This window comes from Castor canadensis, chromosome 3 (genome assembly GCF_047511655.1).
Source record: "Castor canadensis chromosome 3, mCasCan1.hap1v2, whole genome shotgun sequence".
NCBI classification, from domain to species: domain Eukaryota; kingdom Metazoa; phylum Chordata; class Mammalia; order Rodentia; family Castoridae; genus Castor; species Castor canadensis.
In genome coordinates this window covers 121,407,180-121,433,958 of record NC_133388.1, presented here as the reverse complement: position 1 = coordinate 121,433,958, position 26,779 = coordinate 121,407,180, and the positions used below count along the sequence as shown (strand labels likewise).

Below are 26,779 nucleotides of genomic sequence, written 5' to 3'. Positions count from 1 at the left end.
TAAGTCCTCACTGGGATTTCAAGTTTCATTGTCAGAGATGCAGAAGTTCTTCTTCAGTGCAATGCTAGACTATTTTACTTCAGTTCTTAGTGTTTTTCTTTCAAGGGTTTCCCAATTTTACTTTTGAATTTTTTTTTTTTTGCCTACTTCCTTTAATATATTCTCAGGTGAGGCTAGTTGATAATTATATCAATAACCATATGAATGAAGATGATAAATGAGGTATAAAGATGATAAATGAGGTATAAAGATGATGAATGAGTTGTAGAATCAACATAATGAAAAGAAACTGCAAGATCAGAAGAGCAACCAGAATCCTCTACAGGAAAATAATAGTTAAAATTCCAGTATAAAAGGTTCTGGGTAGATAACCTTTATTAAGTGGTGTTCTGGTACAAAGGGGTAAAAAGTTTCTTTACCATTGGTATCTCTAGAATCTCCAGCTTCTGCATTTAGAATTTCCATGCATTTTTCCAGTGCTAAGTCTTTGATGAAGGAGCTCTGTGTACATTCATCTGTCTTAAATGCACTGACAAATCACTTCAAGGCTTCTTTGCTTAATACATAACCAGCTTCTCTGCTCATGTGACCCTGCGTTACATAGGTCTTAAATCTTCTTCCAAAGTAAATGGGTTATTCAGCTGAGTCATACTTTGAAAGAATCTATCTCAAATTGTGCAGTATGATGTATGTATCATCATCAGCTTTCATAAACCAATCAGCATCTTCTAAATAATGTCATAAACATACTGAAAAGCTTTGTTTTTCCAGTATGGTTGATCTCTGCTTTTTTTTTTTTTTTTGTAGTACTGGGGTTGAACTCAGGGCATACAACTTGAGCCATGCCAACAGTTCTTTTGTGTGTGTGTATAATGGGTTTTTTTCGAGATAGGGTCTCACAAACTATTTGCCCAGGTTGGCTTCAAACTGTAATCCTTCCAGTCTCTGCCTCCTGAGTAGCTAGGATTACAGGCATGAGCCCCACCAGCACCTGGCTCTTCTTTGGTTTTTAATCCCACAGTAGGGAAGTCTTAATTTTCTTCTGATGAATTGTACATTTTAAAAGGGTGAATTAAGCTAGTGATGGTGGCTGAAGCCTATAATTCTAGCTACTGGGGAGACAGAGATCACGGTTCAAAGCCAGCCCTGGCAAATAGTTCATGAGACCCTATCTCAAAAATGCACCACAAAAAAGAGCTTAAGTGGTAGTACATAGTGCCTGCTTTGCAGGCTTGAGGCACTGAGTTCAAATCCCAATACTGCCCGGGGGAGGGGGTGGGGGGGGCGGGAAGGTGAATTGTAAGGTATGTGAATCTCTAAGCTGGTTTTTAAAAACTGAGCTAAAGCAAATATGGCCAAGTATTAATATTGCCTATAATTGTGTGGCAGTTTGACTGATTTTTGTTACATTTTGGTATTTTGTTCTGTATGGTTGTAATACTTCATAATAAAATTATTTTAAAGAAAACTAAAGAAGTAGATTTGAAAAGAATCACAGTTCATAATTTAACCAGGATATTCTATTCTTAAACATTGTTAGCTAGGAGAAAATGTATCTTTTTTTTTCTTTTTATCTTAGAGAAGGAGGCTCTCAAACTATTTTGCCTAGATCCACGATCCTCCTGATTTCAGCCTCCCCAAGTAGTTAGAATTATAGGTGAGCCACCAGTGCCAAGCGTGTATCTTTTTTTTATTTTTAATATTAATAATCTTAGTTTATTTTAAATCTTTATTCATGTATGGAAATGTCACAGTGGAACACATTAATGTGTATAATTAATAATGCTTTAAAAATTATAAGAATTTTAAAGCCTTATTCTCACTTCCCACACAACTCTGCTTTATTTCAAACTGTCTTAATTTCATTATATTTACATAGTGATCTTAGGTACCATGTAATGTTTCATCATCATTGTGGGATAACTGCACTAAGCATTTTTTTTTTCTTTTTTCTTTTTTTTTTTGTGGTAGTGGGGTTTGAAGTCAGGGCTCTGTCTGTGCTTGCCAGGCCAGCACTCTCTCTACTGCTTAAACCATGTTTACAGCCCAGGTACTTTCAAATACAATGTTGAAAATGTAACCTAGGTTTGTTAGGGAATACACACACACCCCAAAACAGAAACAGTGGGAGGGGGAAAGCTATTAAAATTATCTTCAAGTAATAATCATTTATCCTAAAAATGTATTTTTGTTTCTTTTCTCTCTCTCTACTCTAACCCTAACTCTTAGATATTTTTGTAACCATTCTGTTTTGGTTTGTAGTGTGAAGAAATTTTTGTATGAATGTACAGTGATTTAAAAAAATCTTTCCTAAGTCCTGTAGTTTTAGAAAGCAAACACACGCTTTTTTGGCATTTAAATGTAAAAGTGATCAGAAATTATTAGACCATTTTATTTATTTATTTATTTAGTGGTACTGGGGCTTGAACTCAGGGCCTTCACCTTGAGCCACTCTACCAGCCCTTTTTTTGTATTTTGGAGATAGGGTATTGCAAACTATTTGCCTGGGCTGACTTTGAACCACGATCCTTGGATTACAGGTGTGAGCCGCTGGTTCCCGGCAAACCATTTTTATTTATGTTAGCATTTTTGGATCACATAAAAAAAGCCTAAGAGGAAATTTCAAATCACTTCTTTACATATATTTCATGTGGGAATAAGTTATATATTTTGGAATGTAAAATTTAGATTTACCGTCTTCTATGTGTGAATTTGTGATAAGTTTTTTATGAATTAAACACAAGGTTTTTAACATGCCTGAGACTTGCTATTGTAATTCTCAATAAGAATGCAGTTCCGGCTTTTGTCTTTTCCTTAAAAAGAAAAAGTAAGGATTATAATTGTCACATTAAGAATTCTTAGTTGTGTATCCATGCCTGTAATCCCAGCATGTGGGAGGCTAAGGGAAAATGATTCCCAGTTTAAGGCTAGCGTTGGCTAAGTAACAATGACCCTGTTCCCTCACCCTCCCCCCAAAAAAACAAAACAAAACAAAACTCCAAAGAATTTTTTCTGAAGCTGGGCATGGTGGTGGGAGGCTGAAGCAGGAGGATCTGTTGAGCCAAGGCTCACCTTGGCAACATAGTGAAACCCTGTTTCAATATGTATATAATTCTTCAAAGGAAAACAAATAATGACAAGACAAACTTGTAAATTAATTTGATGAAAGACTTTCTCCCAGAATACCTATTTTGTGTACTCAGCATTATGTATCCCGCATTTGTTGTTTTTTCTGTGTGCCTTTTTTTTTTTTTTTTCTGGATGATGATTTCTTTGCTAGGGTTTGTTGTTTTTGCTTTTTGTTAGCAGGATCAGATTTAAACTCAGAGCTTCCTGCTTATAAGGCAAGTGCTCTACCTCTTGTGCCACTCTCCCAGACTGTCTTAAGTGCATCAGGTTCTGGGTGAAGTGCTTGAGTATATGTGTTTTGAAAAGTGTTCCCGTTGACATTGCCTAAGAACCACTACTATAGATTGAGAAGACCCAACCCTTTGAAAATCCAGATGATACCGTTTTAGTATGATAATGATGCCTAAAATGTGTTATACTTCTCAGTTACTTCCAAATTTTGTCTTCAGCTTTATTGAGTTCTCATGTTTTCATTATTTTCAACAGTATCTTGCACCTGAAGTAATCAGAAAACAGCCCTATGACAACACTGTAGATTGGTGGTGCCTTGGTGCTGTGCTATATGAAATGCTGTATGGATTGGTATGTATTTCTGTTCTTGATAATAATCTCATATTATTGATAATATAGTAATTGGTTATCTTTTAATAAAACCTCAAGGACAGTTTCATATCAGTAATAGAGCAATAATAGTCTTAAGTGAATCCAAAACCACATTAGAAATGTGTACAAAAAGAAAAACTGCATTTTGTTACTGGGTTTCAAAATTAATACTATTTCTCTGTCATATCGATCACTACTTTCAGGTGTTATCATTATACAGGCAATTTTAGAAATAGACATCTAGATATAACATTAAAATTCTGCTTTCAGCCAGGCACTGGTGGCTCACGCCTCTAATCCTAGCTACTCAGGAGGCAGGAAGGATTGCAGTTCAAAGCCAACTTGGGCAAATAGTTTGAGAGACCCTATCTCGAAAAAACCCTTAACAAAAAATGTGTGTGCGTGGGAGGGGGTGGCTGGTGGAGTGGCTCGAGGTGTAGGCCCTGAGTTCAAGGCCGAGTACTGCAAAAAAAAAAAAAAAAAAAAAAAATTCTGCTTTCATTCTGTTTACACCAAACATGAGCTGCCTAATTTCAAAAAGATAGAAAGGCAAAAGATTTTTGCAGTTATCAGTACATTCAAAAGATAATGCCTTTTGGGATTTTGCCTTTTATTTTGTTTTTATGGGATTTAATTACTATACCAGGGCTCACCTTTTTCTACCACTGGAGATCCCTCTTTATTCCTTTCCCTGTAAACACCATTTCATTGGGGTTGGGGGAAAGATGTTTACTATGTAATGAATTACCCCAGTTTTTAGTAAGTACATAGCCAAAAGTTCTATTAAAATGAAAGTTGTTTTTCTTCATTTAGATAATGTTATTCTAACTGAAAGCAAACAATTTAGGCATTTTAGTTAGTTTTTCCTTATCTTTATAAGTTTTGTTTTTCCTTAGCCTTTTTGAAATATTTGGGGTGATTTCTAGCTCCCTTTGTGATCCCTTAGTTTCTGTCCATCCAGCAGCCTCATGTGAGAACCACACCCTGATCCCTGAGGTTGCTGTCAACACTGATACTAAGTGTGACCACCAGCTGAGACCTGAGCAGGTGTGTGTGTTTCCTGCTAACCTTGGAGCCTCTCAGTTAGCTTCAGCACAATGAGATATACTGTTTCATACAGATAATTTTGAATGATAGAGTCCTAGGAAAACCAACACTGTCTATTCTTTGCCCTGGAATTACAAAAAATAATGCTAGTGATTTAGAATGTTGGATAACCACTTTATATCTTACTTTCTTCAGGCATTTGAGGGTTTGCTATCTTGATATTTCAGAATCTTTTGTGTTTCTTTACAGGACTTTTAAAGTATAAAATAAGGTATTTTAAAAGTTAAGATACAAGGGGTTTTTTTTTTTTTATTTGGTTTTCTTTCTTGTAAAAAAGTGACAGACCCATAAAACTCCCTTAACTTCAGCCACATTTAAAAAAAATTTTTTGGTGGCGCTGGGCCTCTCACTTGATAGGCAGGTGCTCTACCTCTTGAGCCAATCTGCCAGCAACTCCCTTAACTTTAAAAATTATTTTTACTTTAAAACTTTTGGCCAGATGATTAACTGGCTAATGTTCACATTGAAGCTATGACTTAGGTCTTTAGGCTATGGCACTAGGATCTTTAATTCTACAAAGCACACTCCTAATGTTGTCATTGTCACAAGTACTTAGGAAGGCTGGTTATCTTCAGGTCTCTGTCTCACCTGGACAAGTTCTTCCCCCAAGTCTGCAGAAATTATTTAATGTTTGATCTTGTCAGTCTTTATTTCTAATCTTTATTTCTGCCATTATACCTATGATGAGGCTGGTGGTTGTTTTCTCTAAAACATACTTTAGAAGTTATGTTCATTTTAACAGCTCTCAACAGGCCAATCCTTGTGAACGTGTATTAAGCTCAGTAGCCTACTAGGTTTTTTTAAGTTCTTTGCCACACTGCCAATGTCTACATGTGCCAAGAAGATCATACATTTCTGTAGCTGTCCAGACACAAATGCTCCCTGAAGAACAAACCCAAGTCTAACTATTCTTTAAAACTATTTTGGCATAATTGACTCACCACTGAGTTTCTTTATTTTGCGTTTCTTTCAGCCTCCTTTTTACTGCCGAGATGTTGCCGAAATGTATGATAACATTCTTCACAAGCCCCTAAGTTTGAGACCAGGAGTGAGCCTCACAGCCTGGTCCATCCTGGAAGAACTCCTAGAAAAAGACAGGCAGAATCGACTTGGTGCCAAAGAAGACTTTGTATGTAACATGTTTCCCAGTACCAGCTTTATTTAAAAAAAATTATATTTAATGAAATAGCTGTTAATGAATAATGTAATTGAAAAAAAAAACTTGTTCCCACAATTTTCACTAATGTTCATGTGGAACTATGCATCATTTAAAACACTTTAACTTAGAGTTGTTTCATACAATCTTCTGTTTATGCCCCACATCCAGGTTTTATATCCTATTATTTATTTGATTATCATTTTAAAAAACTTCTGTGCCCTTCCCTTTATATATATTTACATGCATACATATATAGGAGTTGAACTCAGGGTCTCACACTTGCTCTGCAGGTACTCTACCACTCAATTCCACCAGCTGCCGTGGCTCAAGCCAGTAATCCTAGCTGCTTAGGAAACAGAGATCCAGAGGCTCATGGTTTGAGGCCAGCATGGCCAAAAAGTTCCTGAGACCTTCTCTCAACCAATGGCTGGATGAAATGTTGCACACCTGTTATCCCACCTACACAACGAAGCATAAATAAGGAGAATTGTCGTTCAGGGCAGCCTGGGCATAAAACAAGACTATCTCAAAAATAACTGCACAATAGGGCTGGCAGAGTGCTCAATATTATAGTGCCTACCTAGCAAGCATGAGGCCCTAAGTACTGCCAAAAAAATGTTATATGGAATATATTTTTGCTGGGGCTGGTGTCATGACTCAAGTGTAGTAGAGTACCTGCCTGGCAAGTGTTCTACCATCTAAGCTATGCCCCAAGTCCTTTTAGTTTAAAAAAAAAAAATTTATTTGGTGGTACTAGGGTTTAAGCTCAGCGTTTCATGTGTGCTAGGCAGGCACTGTACTGCTTGAGTCATATGTGCAGCCCTAGGTTTTTAATTTTGATTCTGCTGCTATCTTTGCCTGGGCTGACATCAAGTTCTCAGTCCTCCTCCCTTTACCTCTGGAGTAGCTGGGACTACAAGTGTGTACCAGGAGACAGGGTCTTGTTAGGTAGCCAGGCTGGCCAGGAACTTGCTATGTAGTCCAGATTGGCCTTGAACTCAAGATCCTTCTTCCTCAGCCTCTGGAGTGCTGGGATTACAGGAATGTGCTACCTCAGCTGGAAATGAAAATTTTTACTACTACATACTAGCATTTCCATGACCTTATAACACAGAGACTGAACAACTAGTTAGATTTTTCCTGGGGCTTGATGGTACATAAACTTTTTTTTTAATTTTTATTGTTTTATTATTCATATGTGCATACAATGTTTGGGTCATTTCTCCCCCCAGCCCCATCCCCTCCCTTACCACCACTCCACTCCCTCCCTCTCCCCCTCACCCACTCAATACCTGGCAGAAACTATTTTGTCCTTATCTCTAATTTTGTTGTAGAGAGAATATAAGCAATAATAGGAAGGAACAAGGGTTTTTGCTGGTTGAGATAAGGATAGCTATACAGGGAGTTGACTCACATTAATTTCCTGTGTGTGTGTTACCTTCTAGGTTAATTCTTTTTGATCTAACCTTTTCTCTAGTTCCTGGTCCCCTTCTCCTATTGGCAGCAGTTGCTTTTAAGGTATCTGCTTTAGTTTCTCTGTGTTGAGGGCAACAAATGCTAGCTAATTTTTTAGGTGTCTTACCTATCCTCACCCCTCCCTTGTGTGCTCTCGCTTTTATCATGTGCTCAAAATCCAATCCCCTTGTTGTGTTTGCCCTTGATCTAATGTCCACATATGAGGGAGAACATACGATTTTTGGTCTTTTGGGCCAGGCTAACCTCACTCAGAATGATGTTCTTCAATTCCATCCATTTACCAGCGAATGATAACATTTCATTCTTCTTCATGGCTGCATAAAATTCCATTGTGTATAGATACCACATTTTCTTGATCCATTCATCAGTAGTGGAGCATCTTGGCTGTTTCCATAACTTGGCTGTTGTGAATAGTGCCGCAATAAACATGGGTGTGCAGGTGCCTCTGGAGTAACCTTTGTCAGTCTTTTGGGTATATCCCCAAGAGTGGTATTGCTGGATCATTCTCTTTAATGAATGTCTTTGGAATTTTGATGGGAATTGCATTAAACATGCAATTTTTACTTTTGGGAGTATAGACATTTTTACTGTTGATTCTACCAATCCATGAGCATGGGAGATCTCTCCACTTTCTACAGTCTTCCTCAATCTCTTTCTTCAGAAGTGTATAGTTTTCCTTGTAGAGGTCATTCACATCTTTTGTTAGGTTTACACCTAGGTATTTGATTTTTTTGAGGCTATTGTAAATGGAATTGTTTTCATACATTCTTTTTCAGTTTGCTCATTGTTAGTGTATAGAAATGCTAATGATTTTTCTATGTTGATTTTATATCCTACTACCTTGCTATAGCTATTGATGATGTCTAGAAGCTTCTGAGTAGAGTTTTTTTGGGTCTTTAAGGTATAGGATCATGTCGTCTGCAAATAGGGATATTTTGACAGTTTCTTTACCTATTTGTATTCCTTTTATTCCTTCTTCTTGCCTAATTGCTCTGGATAGGAATTCCAGTACTATGTTGAATAGGAGTGGAGATAATGGGCATCCTTGTCTGGTTCCTGATTTTAGAAGGAATGGTTTCAGTTTTTCTCCGTTAGGTTTGTCATATATAGCTTTTATAATGTTGAGGTACTTTCCTTCTATTCCTAGTTTTCTTAGAGCTTTTATCATGAAATGGTGTTGGATCTTATCAAAGGCTTTTTCTGCATCTATTGAGATGATCAAGTGGTTTTTGTCTTTGCTTCTGTTAATGTGGTTTATTACGTTTATTGATTTTCATATGTTGAACCACCCCTGCATTCCTGGGATGAAGCCTACTTGGTCGTGGTGAATAATCTTTTTGATGTGTTGTTGAATTTGGTTTGCCGTTATTTTGTTGAGGATTTTTGTGTCAATGTTCATTAAGGAGATTGGCCTATAGTTCTCCTTTTTGGAGGTGTCTTTGCCTGGTTTTGGGATAAGAGTAATACTGGCTTCATAAAATGTGTTTGGCAGTTTTCCTTCCCTTTCTATTTCATGGAACAGTTTAAGGAGGGTTGGTATCAGTTCTTCTTTAAAGGTCTGATAGAATTCAGCAGAGAATTCATCAGGTCCTGGACTTTTCTTTTTGGGGAGACTCTTGATTGCTGCTTCAATGTCATTTTGTGTTATAGATCTATTCAGGTGATTAATTTCCTCTTGGTTCAGTTTTGGATGATCATATGTATCTAGAAATCTGTCCATTTCTTTAAGATTTTCAAATTTATTTGAATATAGGTTCTCGAAGAAGTCTCTGATGATTTCCTGGACTTCCAATGTGTTTGTTGTTATCTCCCCTTTAGCATTCCTGATTCTACTAATTTGGGTTTTTTTCTCTCCTCATTTTAGTCAGGTTTGCCAGGGGTCTATCGATCTTGTTTATTTTTTCAAAGAACCAACTTTTTGTTTCATTAATTCTTTGTATGGTTTTTTTGGTTTCTATTTCGTTGATTTCAGCTCTTATTTTTATTATTTCTCTCCTTCTATTTGTTTTGGGATTTGCTTGTTCTTGTTTTTCTAGGAGTTTGAGATGTATCATTAGGTCATTGATTTGGGCTCTTTCAGTCTTTTTAATATATGCACTCATGGCTATAAACTTTCCTCTCAGGACTGCCTTAGCTGTGTCCCATAGGTTCCAGTAGGTTGTGTTTTCATTTTCATTGACTTCCAGGAACTTTTAAATTTCCTCTTTTATTTCATCAATGACCCATTGTTCATTAAGTAATGAGTTATTTAGTTTCCAGCTGTTTGCATTTTTTTTGTCTTTACTTTTGTTGTTGAGTTCTAGTTTTACTGCATTGTGATCAGATAGTATGCACGGTATAATTTCTATTTTCTTATATTTGCTGAGGCTTGCTTTGTGCCCTAGGATATGATCTATTTTGGAGAGGGTTCTATGGGCTGCTGAAAAGAATGTATATTGTTTAGAAGTTGGATGAAATGTTCTATAGACATCATTAGGTCCATTTGATCTATTGTATATTTTAGATCTTGGATTTCTTTATAGATTTTTTTTTGTATGACCTATCTATTGGTGATAATGGGGTGCTAAAGTCTCCCACAACCACTGCGTTGGAGTTAATGTATGCTTTTAGGTCTTTCAGGGTATGTTTGATGAAATTCCATGCATTGTCATTGGGTGTATATAGGTTGATAATTATTATATCCTTTTGGTCTATTTCCCCTTTTATTAGTATGGAATGTCCTTCTTTATCTCATTTGATCAATGTAGGTTTGAAGTCTACTTTGTCAGAGATAAGTATTGCCACTCCTGCCTGTTTTCGGGGGCCATTGGCTTGGTAAATCTTCTTCCATCCTTTCATCCTAAGCCTATGCTTATTTCTTTCGGCGAGATGGGTCTCCTGTAAGCAACAAATTGTTGGATCTTCCTTTTTAATCCATTTTGTCAAGAAGTGCCTTTTAATGGGTGAATTAAGTCTGTTATCATTAAGTGTTAGTAGTGATAGGTATGTGGTGATTCCTGTCATTTAGTTGTCTTAGTTGATTGAAGGTTTGATCGTGTGTACCCAAGTCGAGGTTACTCTCTACTTTCTTGCTTTTTCTTTTCCTGTAGTTTGGTGCTGCCTGTCCTTGCATGGTTAAGTTGGGTTTCACTTTCTGTGTGCAGAATGCCTTGAAGAATCTTTTGTAGTGGTGGCTTTGTGGTCACATATTGTTTTAGTTTCTGCTTATCATGGAAGACTTTTATTGCTCCATCTATTTTGAATGACAGTTTTTCTGGGTAGAGTATCCTGGGGTTGAAATTATTTTCATTCAGTGCCTGGAAGATCTCACCCCATGCTCTTCTTGCTTTTAATGTTTCTGTTGAGAAGTCTGCTGTAATTTTGATGGGTTTACCTTTGTATGTTACTTGTTTTTTCTCTCTTACAGCCTTCAATATTCTTTCTCTAGTTTCTGAGCTTGTCGTTTTAATGATATGTCGTGGGTAGTTCTATTTTGATGTGGTCTGTTTGGTGTCCTGGAGGCCTCTTGCATCTGTATGGGAATATCTTTCTCTAGATTTGGGAAATTTTCTGTTACTATTTTGTTGAATATATTACACATTCCCTTTGCTTGTACCTCTTTTCCTTCGTCGATGCCCATGATTCTCAAGTTTGGTCTTTTGATGGAGTCAGTGAGTTCTTGCATTTTCTTTTCACAGGTCTTGAGTTGTTTAATTAATAGTTCTTCGGTTTTTCCTTTAATTACCATTTCATCTTCAAGTTCTGAGATTCTGTCTTCTGTTTGTTCTGTTCTGCTGGATTGGCCTTCCATTTTGTTTTGCAGTTCTGTTTCGTTCTTTTTTCTGAGGTTTTCCATGTCCTGGGTGGTTTCCTCTTTAATGTTGTCTATTTTTGTCCTGAGTTCATTTATCTCTTTATTAATCGTGTTCTTTGTTTCAGTTTGGTGTTTATACAGTGCTTCTATGGTTTCCTTTATTTCTTCTTTTGCTTTTTCAAATTCTCTATTTTAGTTGTCTTGGAATTTCTTGAGTGTCTCCTGTACATTTTGATTGACCGTATCCAGTATGATCTTTATAAAATTCTCATTGAGTACCTTTAGTATGTCTTCTTTTAAATTATTCTTGTGGGCTTCATTGGGTTCTTTGGCATAGTTTATCTTCATTTTGTTGGCGTCTGGATCTGAGTATCTGTTTTCTTCATTTCCCTCTGGTTTGTACTAATTTTTTGCTGTGGGGAAACTGGTTTCCCTGTTTTTTCTGTCTTCCCGTCATTGCCCTTGGTTTTGTTATTGTCCCTGTACTGTGTGCTATTAAGTATTTTCTGGCTTATAATAATAGCACTAATGATATTTAGAATGGAAGGGTGAGAGGAGATGGAAAGCAAAGAAGTTAAAGGAAAAGGGAAAAACAAATAATCAAGTAGAAAACAAAACAAAGAAACAAAAAAAGTTTCAGAGCTATAAACAGGGAGAGACAGTGTACTAATCAACCGTAAGCTGAAAAGGCATTAGAGAGAGAGAGGATTGTAAATAAAAAGAATAAAGATAAGAGTAAAAATTAAAAAATAAGTAAATGAAAGAAAAAAATATATATATAAATAAAATAAAATAAAACAAAATAAAAAAATAGAAAAAAAAACCCTCCAAGTTCAAATGCAATGAAGTTTCAGTGTTAGTAATTTTGGTGTTCGTCCCTCAGCCTCCAGTCCTGGAGATGGTGCCTCAAATGTTGTTCTGTAGTTGTCTCATCAAAGAGGATGCATAAAGTAGAACAAAACTGCACAAGAAAAAAAAAAAAACCCAGAAAGTGTCCCAAGTTCAAATGCAATACATTTTCAGTAAGTTTTTCAGCATTCAGGTGTAGTTGGGTTGTTTTCTCAACAAAGGTAGGGAGAGAGAAAAAAAAGAGTCTGGAGACAGTTCTGAGAATGGTATCTGCAGCTGTGGCTTGCCTGCCTGCCTCTGTCAGCCTGCTGTTGCTGGCGGCGTTATTTATGCAGATCTCTGGGGTGAGCTGAACACTCTCCTGGCCCCGCAGGCTTTGTTTACTCAGAGTTCTCCTGTGCACGAGCCACAGCTACAAGCTTTCCCCTTTCCAAGCACACTGGGGGAGGTGACGCTGCACCCACTTTCTCAGGCCTGCGTGTTTATTTACAGCTCATGTGGGAGGTGGGCCTTCCCCCCTCTCCTGTGGAGTTTTCCTCCCACCGCCACTTTTACAAGCTTTCCCGCTCCTGATTTCTAGGCCTGTGCTTCTGCTCCTGCTGGCCGGTGTGTTTGTTTACAGGTCACATGGGAGGTGGGTCTTCCCCCCTCTCCTGTGGAGTTTTCCTCCCTCCGCCACTCTCACCAGCTTTCCGGCTCCTGGTTGCTGGGCGCGCGCCGCCACTCCTGCCTTTTCCAGCCATTTCCAGCTTGTTTATTTACAGTTCAGGGAGGGATTCCCCTCCCCACCTCTTCAGTGCTCAGGGTGCTCCACCCTCTTTGCCACATGTCTTTATTGTTCTTATTGTTCAGTTTCTCTTTTTTCCCTGGTCGGGGTCAGTCTGTCCAGGGTGCTATGCTGATCTGGCCCAGGGTTGTCTGTGGGAGTACCGCGTACTGCTTAGCTCACCTTGTCTGTGTCTTCCCAAGCCATCTGGGCATGGGCGTCTGGTCGCCCCGGGGGCCCTGCTGGTTTCTCTGTTTAACCGTACATAAACTTCTAAATCATTTTTGTTATTAAGAATTTTTAAAGTACCTCCTATTTATAGGAGGTAATGCCTTTTGCCTTAAACTATTTTTATATTACCTTTTTTTTTTTTTTGAATTTGGTGATAATTTCTTTGAGATAATTACAGAATCTGCCAGTTTGTTTCAAATCAGGGTAAAGCTAAGTGTTTCCAGTGTTAGGTTAATGTATCAGTAAATTCATAAATTATTGAGGAACATGAGTTTTTAAATCCCTTACTCAAATTCTTGGAGCTGTTTTCAATCTTGAACTTGATCTGTGAATAGTAGACTTCTTTACTACTGCTCTCCTGTTCTCCCATTCAGTTCAGTGGGTAGCTCTGTCAGCAGTTTCTTATTTACTGTTTCCCTCACTCTTGCTGATGTTTCACACATCCTGTTCCTTGGTCCTTTTATTGAACTCACTGTCAGAAACTGCAGTCTTATATAAATCTAGCTGTCCTATCCTAGGCTGTTGAACAGTGCTGTAGAATGTGACAGTGGGCATGCTGGAAGCTGTAACATCAGTCATAAGCCTCCTCTCTGCTTCACCACTGTTTGGTAATACTCCTGTGTTCTGCATTCAACTTACACTCGCTACTCTGTGGTAATTGTTTCAAACCTCTCAAAAGCTCCAGATCCTTTTATTTTGTTTTTATAGGATTTGATAACTACACTGGTGCTTAACTTTTTCTGTCATTGGAGACCACTCTTTTCCCTTGTCTGAAAATAACATGTCTTAAAGATGATGGTTATTATACAGATGGTTTTTACTGCAGACACATAAGGCCAGGCAGAGCCTCTGATTAACATGTGAGAAAAGTTGTATTAATTACTACATTGAGTAAGTACTACTTGAACTCAAAGCAAATACCTTAGCTTACCTGTCTGTCTGTATAAGAGAAAGTTCAGGCTCAGTCGAAGAGTACATTAGCAAGGACGTGAGTTCCATCCCCAGAACCACACACTCAAGTATAAAGAATGTGTTTTGTCAGGCCTTTGAAATGTTTAGAGTAGTTCCTCTCCCCTGTCTCCTGTAGCAGATGATCTTGCCTTCATTTTATAGGGAAAATAGAATCAGCAGAGTAGAACTAACCAAGCTCCCTGCTATCAACTTTGCAAACCTAGGTACACCTGCCCATAACATTCCTTCTTCCTGTTACTATGGAAAAGGCCCATTTCTGCCTGTGCACTTGTTCCTGTTTCCTTCCCAGGAACTCTGTGCATGTCTTTATCTGCACAAATAGCTACCCCCTTCTTGTTCTGGTTCCCTCTAATCAATAATTAAACATTACCAAGTTTCCTCCTTTTTAAGTCAAAAACCTTCTACCCTACTGTTCTGTTGGTGCTGCTCTGTCTTCCGTTTTTTGCCACACTTGTTGAATGTTTTATGTGTTTACTCCATCCCCACCTCTTCTCATTTGTCAGTCTTCCACAAAATAACTGCAAGAATCACAGGATCCCTCTGCTCCTCCCATTGCTCTCAAAGCAGCATTTAATGAACTTGGAACGCTCTGGTTTCCTACACACCTGCTAGAACACACATTCATCGCTCACTTTGTACTTTCCTTCCTAGATTTCCAGGCCATCTTCCATACCCTCCTGTATAAGCTGCTGTTCTTCAACTAGACTCTTAGGTGTGGCAGGGCCTGGAGGTTCTATTAAAGCCCTTATTTTTCTGCTGTGGTTTTTTGGCAGTAGTGGGATTTAAACTCAGGGCCTTGAGCCACACCCTCCCTAGCCTATTTTGCCTTAGTTTATTTTTCAGGTAAGGTCTTAAGCTTTTGCCTGGGACCAGCCTTGGACCACATTCCTACTACTTCTACCTCCCACGTAGCTGGAATCATAAGCGTGCACCACCACTCCCAGCCTGGGTTTCTTGAGAGTACCTCAGTTGCAGCATGTTCAAAATTGAAATCCTGCTGTCACAGGAGGATTCCTGTGCTCCCTTTCATATTAAAGAATATCACTGACTACCTGGCTATTCTGGTCAGAAATCTGAGAGACTTTCCTGACTTCTTTCTTTCTTACCTCCATATTTAGCAAATATTCAGGTCTCGCTGCATTTGCTACCGAAATCATTCCTGTATCCACACACTTGTGGTCTTGATTCACAAACCCATTTTCCCTCTATAGCCAGGGAGGTCTTTTAAAAAGCAAACAACAGCAATTTTTTTTTAAATGTGACATTCCTGTCACCCTGAATTCTTTTTTTTTTTTTTTTAACCTGGAGATTTTTTTTTTTCATTTTTCTTTTATTATTCATATGTGCATACAAGGCTTGGTTCATTTCTCCCCCCTGCCCCCACCCCCTCCCTTACCACCCACTCCACCCCCTCCCGCTCCCCCCCTCAATACCCAGCAGAAACTATTTTGCCCTTATCTCTAATTTTGTTGTAGAGAGAGTATAAGCAATAATAGGAAGGAACAAGGGGTTTTGCTGGTTGAGATAAGGATAGCTATACAGGGCATTGACTCACATTGATTTCCTGTGCGTGGGTGTTACCTTCTAGGTTAATTCTTTTTGATCTAACCTTTTCTCTAGTTCCTGGTCCCCTTTTCCTATTGGCCTCAGTTGCTTTAAGGTATCTGCTTTAGTTTCTCTGCATTAAGGGCAACAAATGCTAGCTAGTTTTTTAGGTGTCTTACCTATCCTCACCCCTCCCTTGTGTGCTCTCGCTTTTATCATGTGCTCATAGTCCAATCCCCTTGTTGTGTTTGCCCTTGATCTAATGTCCACATATGAGGGAGAACATACGATTTTTGGTCTTCTGGGCCAGGCTAACCTCACTCAGAATGATGTTCTCCAATTCCATCCATTTACCAGCGAATGATAACATTTCGTTCTTCTTCATGGCTGCATAAAATTCCATTGTGTATAGATACCACATTTTCTTAATCCATTTGTCAGTGCTGGGGCATCTTGGCTGTTTCCATAACTTGGCTATTGTGAATAGTGCCGCAATAAACATGGATGTGCAGGTGCCTCTGGAGTAACAGTCTTTTGTAACCCTGAATTCTTAATGTAGATTCAATACATTACACCCCATTAAACTCTCAAGCTCCATCTTATATTTCAGTCCCATCCTATGTGTGTCCTCCCCTTCCTTCCTCCCTTCCCCCTCTCCCACACATACTGTGGTCTTGCTACATAGCCCAGTTTGGCCTCAAAGTTTTTTATCCTCCTGTCTCAGCCTCCTGAGGGCTAGGATTACAGGTGTGCACCACCATGCCCTCATTTTTTTTGAGCCACTCTGCCAGCATCAACTCCCATTTTCTTGATCAAACTAACCTCTTTGTCACCTTATGACTTTCCTGTTCTTTACCTGGAACTTTCTCCCTTTACTTTTTTGACTGGCTAATTTTTACACATCTTTCAGACTTTTGGTCAGACATTACTTTTGTTTGACTGTGATAGATCTACTTTTGTTGCATTCCATGACACCTTGCAGGAATAAAGCTAGAATCAGTACTGTGACAATTTTTGATGGTGCCAACCCAGAGTAGAATAATTTTTTCTGGTGATGGAGCTCATTATCTTGATTTTCAGTTCTGCCCCACTGTGTAGAACTCCTTGTCCAAATTGTTCTTCTCGGGTAATAATTCTTTGTACCTGTGTGGACTTCCATATTGTTAGTAACTACAGATAGTTTTTTTGTGTAGTTATGTTTTTATGTATCTGTAATATCATCTACTACTCAAATGAGCTCTCAACTTACTACTATTACTGTCCTTACTAGTATATTTGTTTTATAGATGAGAAAGTAGAAGCTGAGGCATGTCACATAACAGAATGAACAAGGACGTTTATCCTTTAAACACCCAGGAAAGATTTAGGACAGGCGTGTTAACCCCATTTTGCCTGTGAGGAAACTGTCTGTGAAAAGGATGCAGCTTAAGTTTAAGTTTATCTCACATTTCCTTTATGAATGATATAAACTGTGCCTGAATGAATTACTGAGGGGCAAACTGGTAACGATGTGAGCTCATAAAATTCTCCAGTGAGTACTTAATGTATTCTTCATCATGAGTAACACAACTCTTTGTTTAATATTCTAGCTTGAAATTCAGAATCATCCTTTTTTTGAATCACTCAGCTGGAGTGACCTTGTGCAGAAGAAGATACCACCACCATTTAATCCTAATGTGGTATGTACCCAAATCTTCCTTTCCAGAACCCTAGTTCTGGAACCCTAGCTCATCATAACCTTGGAAATAGACCTCAAAACCTAATCTCAACAAAACAGATTTGGTACCTAAGTATGCGTAAAATACATCACTCAGGGTTGTCTAATACATCTGGTAACTTCAAGAGGGGCAGGGATGTAGCTCAGTGGTAAAGCCCTTGTCTAGATGCTTGAGGCCCTGGGTTCAATCCCAGCACCACAAAAAAGAAAAAGAAAAAACCCAAGCTTCAAGGTGGCCAATAGTACTATGTTAGACTAGGTTGATGAAAGTATCTCCCAGCAAAATAATTGTAGAGTTTCTTCAGAGTATACAGAAGAAAGGGATGAACTCAGTAAGTAAAAGGATACAAACGATTAGCTGTCATTTTCATACATTATAAATCAACAAACATTTAAATTAACACTAATGATGGTTTTTCCCTAGATTAATAAAAAACCCAGGTACAAGCAAACATTTTTAATGGTGAATTATTCCATATTTTCTGGAAAACAGTAAGTGCTTAAAAGAACATTTCATGCTGGGCATGGAGGCTCATGCCCGAGTCCTCGCTACTCAGTAGGTGGAGATAGGGAGGGCTGTACTCTGGGGACAACCTGGGCAAAATGTGAGACCCCATCTCAGTCAATAGCAGTGCATACCTGTCATCCCAGCTACAGGAAACAAATAGAAGGTTAGTGGTCCAGGCCAACAGGAGCATAAATGCCAGACCCTATTCAAAAAACACCTCAAGCGAAAAGGCCCAGAGGCATGGCTCACGTGGCACGTGCATTACCCTGTACCACCAGGAAAAAAAAGAAGGGGCTCATATTAGTGACACTAGTTAAATCTAATGATGGAAGCGTTTCATCTAAAGATAATATTTTTAAGGAAAAAGCTGTGTTAAAGATGTGTTTTTAAAAATTGACAGTTTTGTAAAATTCTGGAAATCATATAATAATAGTCATCAGTAGGCCAGTGATGTTTAGTAATTACTGGTATCTTCCTTTGAATAGGTATATGCACTTTATAGATGGCTATAATGCATAATTTACTCCTTAAGTAAGCTATCAACTTACTAACATTCTTATTAGTATATTTGCCTTATAAATGAGGAAATGGATGTTCAGACATGTCACATAATGGGACAAAGAGCACCAGAGCCAAAATTGAAGTAGAAGGAATTGAAATTGAAATAGAGTGTTAAATGAAAAATATGGTAATTATACTTTTTTTGTGACCTATGACTGTGAACAAGATTGATTTGAGTTTCAAGTTCATGGGTGAATTTTTTTTTCTTTTAAAGTTTTTTGGTGTTGCTGTGAAACTTAAGGAATACTTTTTTAACTTAGAGCAGGATAAGGAAATCACTTTTCCTTATTCAAGAAAGTAGTATTATTTAGTCTACTCGAGCTTTGTTACAGGTTAGTTTCTGTGCATAGCTCATAGCTGTTATTAAGAGGTGTAACATTTTACAACTACAGACATAACAGTTTTATAGACTTACTTCATGTAGTTCAGAAGTGATAGTGTCAGAAATGGCTCCCTCTGTTGGGAATAATTTCTAGAGTTTGTAGATGTTGAGTCTACCTTACCTGAAATCTGAACTATCTTATGGTTGGGACCCAAGTTGAAAAACAAAATTCATTTGTGTTCCACACACACCTTATACACTTAGCCTGCAGGTAACTTTAGATAAAAATGTTAGTGCACCTGAGTTATAACTATAACTCATCACATGAGGGTTAGCGGTGGAATTTTCCACTTGTGGTTCAAAAATTGTAGATTTTTAGCGTTTCAGATTTTTTATTTTGGGCTAGAGATGTTGAACCTATATTCTTATTTTACAGAAGAGGAAACAAGCCTGTAGAGATAAAGTAGTTTATATAAAGAATTATAGCTAACAAACTTTACAGCCAAAATTCAGAAGCCCATGCTTTTAGGATTATATGTAATTTTTTTTTTTCTGATGGGGCCAGGGTTTGAACTCAGGGCTTTGCACCTGAACAGCAGTCACTCCACCACTTAAGCCACACCTCCAATATGTAAAAATTTTTTAAAGAATATTTCCTTTTCTTTTTTTTTTTTGTGATTCTAGGGATTCAGTCCAGGGCCTTGTGCATGCCAGGAAGCACTGTGCCAACTGAGCTACACCCCTAATCCTGAAAAAATTTTTTATTAAATTTCTTGTAGTGCTACAATTCTTTAATGCTAAAATTTCTAGAATTCTTTGTCCTCTGTGGGAAATTTTCTTATATAGAAGAATCTAGCATTATGGGTTCTGGTCTCTGCTTAATTTGTAGATATACAGGCTACCTGATAGCCCTGGCTTGTCTGTTCTGAATCTGTCTGTCCACCTTAGTTAGACTTCATGACTTGGTCACACATTTTAAGGATTCCCTCCACGTAAAGCAGAAATAACTACAGGTTCAGTAGTTTACAAATGAATGACCTGAATTTGTATCCCACTTTTTATCTATAAATATATTCAGAGAAGAAGGTCTGTGAGCGTGCATCACATTCACAGAGGAAGAATAAGAACGACTGCCTTTGCGCCTAACCAGCCACCTTACTCCATTTCCCATGTACCCAGTCCTCTAAGGCCCTCCAGCCAAGGATGTTCTAGCCAAATGTTTCATGACTTAAGACTTAACTGTAGCACACTAAGAATCACAGTGTGCTTTCAGTTTTACTTACAGCCCCTTCATTCCTCCATTGGAAGGCTTTACCTGTCCAGAAGATGGACAGGCATTTGTGGAAGTTCAGAAGTAAAATGCTATCCTGAAAACCATCCTGAGCCCTGTTTTTGCACATAGGGGTGGTGAGTGGTGGTAGGTAGAGAGAAAGGGAGTCAGTTACAGGGTCTCAGATTCAAGTTAGCTTCAATAAAGATTCTGGTATGCTTCCCCTCCTTATACAAAACCACCGTCTCCCTACCCAATAATGAGAACCTTAGCTGTTCAGACAGATAACCTCACCTAAAAAAACTCTGGAAAGGAAAAACATGAAAATGAAGCCCCCAAAAGTTTAAACTTGCTAGGAAAAAAAATAGACAAAGTCAAAAGGAAGATTTAACAAAGAACTAAGTTAATAAAAGAAATGCCAAGGTGAATAATACTATGTTTTTAACGTTTTAGGCTGGACCAGATGATATCAGGAACTTTGACACAGTATTTACAGAGGAAACAGTTCCGTATTCTGTGTGCGTGTCTTCTGACTATTCTATAGTGAACGCCAGTGTACTGGAGGCAGATGATGCGTTCGTTGGTTTCTCTTACGCTCCTCCTTCAGAAGACTTATTTTTGTGAAGTTTGCCATTCGGAAACTGTCCAGCAAATACAAGCCTACAAATGGGAGTGGAATGCCTCTGTTTGTGTGAATATATTCAAATATGTTTAACAGTGCCTCATTTTTACAAGTAATGTTGAAAACTATGAAAAACGTATTTTCTGCTGTATGCAAGAAGATAGGGCATTTCAAGTAGCTAAGTTTTGAATTAAAATTTGTATTCTTGTTTATTGAGCTTATTTTTAAACAAAATTTAAAAGCTATTCTTCATATTAACCTATTTTTTAAAGAAAACTTTCTTGCTATTGACTGTTTTTTCCCTCTTAAGTTTACACTAACATACCCAAGATAGACTGTTTTTTTAAGTCTATTTCAGTTGACACATACTAATACCTTTGTAACTCTACTATGACTTTTATCATACCAGAACTATGCAATTGGTACATGGTTGTTGAAGAAGCAGCCATATCTTTCCATGATAAATCACTGTTTTAAGTAATTGGGTTTTGGTAGAATTAAAATGTAAGAGCATAATTAATAGATTAGCTGCTAATTAACACTGAATAACCATTTAGCAGATAATGTAAGAAATAACAAGAGGAAATTATTTGTTTTTGAAATACCAGTTAAAATTTGTGAATCTTTTTCTTCTGGAGAAGAAAAAAATTAGTGCTTAGAAATTTTAAGAACTCCCAAAGATTTGAAGGGTAATAAAGTACTGCTGGATATTTTTTAAGGTGGTGCAAAAAAATGAGTGTGTCCGTGTCATATTTATATCATAAATATGTCCTATTTATGTTCCTTTTGGTCTTTCAATGTTTAATATACTGTTAGATAAGTCTATATCTTAATATTTGTTTTTGCAAATGGCTACTTCAAAACTGTCTTCCTAATTGGTTAAATTTTAAAAAATTAAAAATGCTTTCTAGATTATTTGCCTAGTTGGCAATTAAAAAGTAAAATAACAAATCTGAGTCAGTGTAAATGTATATAATTTAACTATGCTGTAACTTTTTTTTGGTAGTGCTAGAGATGAAACCCAGGGCCTGTGTATGCAAGGCGTGCACTATATCACTGGGCTGTATACCCCCCAGACTCTCAGTATCGTTAATGTGTCTTAGATAAGTATTGGAAACTGACCTCAGAATCATAACGTATCAGTTAGTTGTGCATTTGTAATGGTAAAAAGAGAGTAGCTACTGAAAAACTATAAAAGAATGCATAACTTGGAATTCTGATTCTTAAAGTGGCAGTTTTTTCCAGTCAGAGGAAACAGTATTTTGAGAGTCTGGTGACCAGTTTAGATGCTCTAAGAACAAGCTTCCCTTCCATGTATTTGAGAAAGAAATTACAGAAGCATTTCTCACCAGTCCCCTTTGGCTTAAAAATGGTCAGCAGCATGAGTTCAGTGGTTGCTTTTGTTTTATTAACAATATTTATGTCCAGTACACTGAATCTTTCTTTAGAGATAAGATCATAATATCTACACTGTAAATATTTGTTTTGTTTGCCACTACTGTAAGTCCTGCTTTTACAAAAAGCCTTTTGTTTATTATAAAGCAAAGTAAAAACTGTAGTTTCTTGTATGATTTTTATACTCAATTACTCCTTAATTAAACTGCCAAGAATTAAAGTGCAATATTGTATATTTTTAAGAACAAATTTAAAATAGAATTTTGATGTTTCTTGAATCACAAGTACAGATCTATATAGTATAATAAAATTAGCAAAAGATTAATAATCATCATCTACTGCCTGTCATTATTTGAAATTAAAATTAGTAATGATTACAATAGTCATCACAAAATAATTGATACGTATAAGGGGGAAACCATAAAATTTTAAGAAAAACATTTGGATAGACATAAACTTCTGGGTTATCATAAGCAAACATGTAATAGTCAAGGAACAAAAAGTACTTCCAAGTTGCAAATTTTACATTCTCTCCCATAGCATAAGTCTTTGATAAAGATGAATGCCCTTTGAATAGCTGAACTATTTTGTGTAATTACCAAAATAAACTCAAAGGTCTAAATGAAGACCCACTACTCAATACATGCGATTTGGAAGTTAAGCTCTGTTTTGTTTTTGCTTTGTTTTCCTTTTTGAGACAAGGTCTCCCTGTGTAGCCCAGACTTGCTTCAAACTTACAATGCTCCTTCCTCAGTCTTTTTTTTTTTTTTTTTTTGCACTACTAAAGTTTGAACTCAGGGCCTATACCTTGAGCTCCACCAGCCCTTTTTTGTGATGGTTTTTTCAAGATAGGGTCCCGCGAACTATGCTGGCTTCGAACTGCAATCCTCTTGATCTCTGCATTGTGAGTAGCTAGGATTACAGGTGTGAGTAACTGGTGCCCAGTTCTTCCTCAGTCTCTTGAGTACTGAGATTACAGTACAGCCCTTCCATCTTAGCTGTTTTTTGAAGATTATCTGCCTCTTGTATTTATAGACTTTTTTAACTTACATTGGTTTATATAGATTCTTTCACTCCTAAGGTGAGTAAAGGTTTGTTGTCTGGTGAGGATCTGCCTGTTTTTCATAAATGGAGCCTTCTTGCTTATGGAGTAGAAGGGCTAACCAGCTCTTTCAATTCTCTTTAAGGCACTAATCCTATTCACTTGACAAACATCCCGTCTCTCAATACTACCATTGTGGGGAGTAGGATGCAGCATATGAATTTTGTGGGGACACAAGACATTGAGAGCATAGCAGTTTGACACCCTAAAGTATATATGTGAGTTCTAAGTAGCTTGAAATGATATAATAATTTTCGTGTGTAAAATGAGTTTTAACAGGGGCAAGGTGGCAAGAATGACAGCTTTATCAGGAAGACTCGTATAAAAATAGTGGGGTTCTGTGTCAGTTTTCTTCACTCAACTAATAATAAGAGAAATTGCTCTTTACTTCCCTGATAGCACTCCAATTGGAAATTTATCTCATTTATGTCCTATTTTTGGTGTTTTGCCAATATTGTATAACCCATTTGCCATCTTTTAGACATATTCCTTAGTGGCTAGAAAATTCTCAATTCATTGTTTATGTTATGTTAATCTTTACGTAGGTATACACTATGAGAGAAAAATGTTTGCCTGTCTTAAAATGTAATTTTTGGCTCTTGAGCTACAGGTACTCCCGTTAAGCCATCTTGCTCAGAGCCGGCTTCCTCACCTTCCTTGGGGCATATACTGTCTACTTTCACTCATTCTTTCTCACTATCAATAAAACTGTCCTGCTGCTAAAAAAAAAATAATAATTTTTAAAACAATTTACCCCAAGTTGAGAGAGAAACAATTTAAAACCATATTACACAAAGAAAGAAAGCTAAGAGAGTTATCTATATTGAAAGTGATTTATAGCAGTGAAGTAGCCAAAGGATCCTACAAATGAAAAGTAACTTATTTTTACATACTGTACAGAAAACGATGGGTCACAACATGAATATTAAGGAAATAATTTAAAGTTATATCACTTTTCAAACCCTGCTTACTGGAAGAAACACACACTTGTTGATTTTGCAGATCCTGCATTCAAATGCAATTTGTAAATTTTTGCTGTAAATTGTTTTTGCAGGAATGTTTCTCAGGTTCATCATTTCTCCCCACTAATATATTTTGAGTAATTCACCTGGTTTTGTGTTCCAATGGTTAATTCACAGAATCCAGAAGGCATATATATAGTAAAATCAAATCTACTCAACTGATCAATTTATTTATTTATTTTTTTTTTTTTTGTGGTGGTACTGGGGTTTGAATTCAGGCACACTACTAGGCAGGCACTCTTACCACTTGAGCTATTCCACCAGCCCTTTTTTGTGATTTTTTTTTCTTTTTTTTTTTTGAGATAGTCTCGCAAGCTATTTGCCCAGGCTGGCTTCAAACTACAATCCTCCTGATCTCTGCCTCCACTGGTGCCTGACATCAACTGGTTAAGTTTAATATCTGTTTTGGATTTTTTTCATTTCTTTCCAGACAGGAGTTAGTGTTTTTTTCTAATGACTCAGTGATAATAAAATTGTAAGGAACTGCCAAACGAAGACCATGCCACGTGTAGAAAAGAAAGCTTTATTGCGGCACAGACCAGTGGGCTGCCCCTCTTTGGTTGAGAATGCAGCAGCTTGGCTGGAATGGGTAGTGGGCTTTATAGGAGGGGCCGCACCATGAGAGAGGGAGAGTGTTCATGGTCTCCAATTATCTGTGATCACCAGATGGAACAGGATGACATGCCTAGCTAGTTGAGAAACGGGAAGTTCCTGAGATTTTGCAAGCAGGGAAACAAGCAGGAGAGTTTGGCAAGCGGTCATAAATCAGGGGATCTGGTTTTGGTGTTAGCCCTGGGACTCTGCCCGCCCCAAGAATGCCAGGGACCTAACAAAAATAATCAAAAATTGACAGCTTAAGAGTCGAGGGTGTCACTTAGTGGGACAGTACTGAGTTTGGTACTCAGCATGTGTGTGTACACACCCAATATACTTTGTTAATGACACATTGATATTGAACACTTAACACATCTCCCTTAATTTAAAATGTCTCATTAAGTACAGAGGAAAATGTTTTCTAGATGTATTTTAATCATTGGAAGTTGTAGCAGGGAAATGCAGCAACACTTGGTGGAAGGACGGTCCTCACTCCATTGGGGAAAATCCTTCTACCCTAGCATGCAGCTTCCAAAGACACACATGGACCAATGAAAGACGGGAACACCACCTAGCCAGCCAGGTCAGCCAAATCAACCCTGCTGATCAATGGGGTGACATGTCACAGCCACATTGCCCTCACACCCATATTTTGATCTTTGGCTGGATGATTTTACCAAAAATCAAGATTCTTTGTTGATTCCTTTTGTGATCCCAAAGTAGCTGTAACACTCCCAGAGTCCCTTAGAATGAGGACACCTATTCCAAGGCAAAAATACTCACTTCCCCATGTCCTCAGAAGCTCCACAAGACTTCTTTCCTAAAGGACTCATTAGCCAGAATCACATCACACATCCATTCCCAAACCAAAACTGGCAATGAGAATAAGAATTTAGAGTTGCACCTCTCAGTCAGTGTATTGTGTGTGGGTGTCTGGGATGTCCCAAGACATGGACCTTTCATGGGTTCCATGACATCAAGAGAATTTTCAAAATAATGCTAAAATGTTACTTGCCTTTATTACTGTGCTGTTCACACTGGTGGTCTGAAAGCAATAGTGGATAAAACTGGTGCATCTTCCATGCAAACTGTATCAGTGGCCATCATTACAGTCTTCATTGCCAGCATTTGCATTACAAAAGAATTTCCCAGGGCTGGTGGTATAGCTCAAGTAGTAAAGCAAGCATGAGGTCCTGAGTTCAAACCACAATACCACAAAAAAACAAAAAATTTCAATTGGTATGTTCAAATCCATATCAAAACAAGGGTCACTTTTTTTGGCAGGAGGTGGGGGAGCTTGGCTTAGCCTCAAACCACAGTTCTCCCCAGTCTCTGCCTCCTAAGTAGCTGGGATTACAGATGTGAACTACTCCACCCTTCATTTGCCAAAAAAAATAGCCCTAAAATTTGAAATTAGCATGTCAGATATATACAGTCATGTTCATTGTAGCACTGTTTATAGCAATCAAGTTATGAAATCAATCTAAGTGTCACCAAGATAAATTCATGAAGGAAATGTGTTACATATTACATACGGACTACACCTTAATGGAAATTCTGTAATTTGCAAAAAAAAAAAAGTTTATATATCCAATGCAATATTCATAGGTCTAACATATTTAAAAGATGTATTCAATATGTAAAAACACATCAGAAGATTTTATTAATGTATAATGTTTGGTCATAAAACTCCTTTAGTTTGGCACAGAAATGAACTAATGGCTAAGTGATTAGTTAAAACTTTTAAATACATGAATGTCTTCTTGGAGAATTGACTCTACTTTAAAATGCAAGACCCATCAGCAAACCATAAGAATTACAGTACCTGACAGTTTGGACAGCCTCTTTATGGTTGCAAGTTGATTTCTACTCCAGAAAAGTAATTTTTTCACCTTAAAAATAATACCGCCAAACTGAGGTGTTTTGTCATCTCTACTATGTAAGGAAAGGGATGATCTGAATTACTTCCCATAGGAAATGACCCAATCCCCCATTCTCTGGAATCCACCCTCCCTCAATGTACCAAGTAATACAGT

General features: G+C 37.6%; 1 protein-coding gene and 1 pseudogene across 5 annotated transcripts in view; one reads left to right on the top strand and one right to left on the bottom strand.

Annotated features, from left to right (window-relative positions):
* Window positions 1–22,353, top strand: part of Sgk3 (serum/glucocorticoid regulated kinase family member 3) — a 153,091-nt gene extending 130,738 nt beyond the window's left edge. For all 5 annotated transcript variants that reach the window (XM_074068585.1, XM_074068582.1, XM_074068583.1 and 2 more), the window contains exons 14-17: window positions 3,616–3,711; window positions 5,813–5,968; window positions 17,220–17,309; window positions 20,462–22,353. In XM_074068585.1, coding sequence (XP_073924686.1) covers window positions 3,616–3,711; window positions 5,813–5,968; window positions 17,220–17,309; window positions 20,462–20,632 — 513 coding nt within the window. In that variant the 3' untranslated portion in view covers window positions 20,633–22,353. The remainder of the gene's footprint in view (window positions 1–3,615; window positions 3,712–5,812; window positions 5,969–17,219; window positions 17,310–20,461) is intronic.
* Window positions 29–3,083, bottom strand: LOC109683121 (glycoprotein-N-acetylgalactosamine 3-beta-galactosyltransferase 1 pseudogene; annotated as a pseudogene).
* Window positions 22,354–26,779: the final 4,426 nt, after the last annotated feature.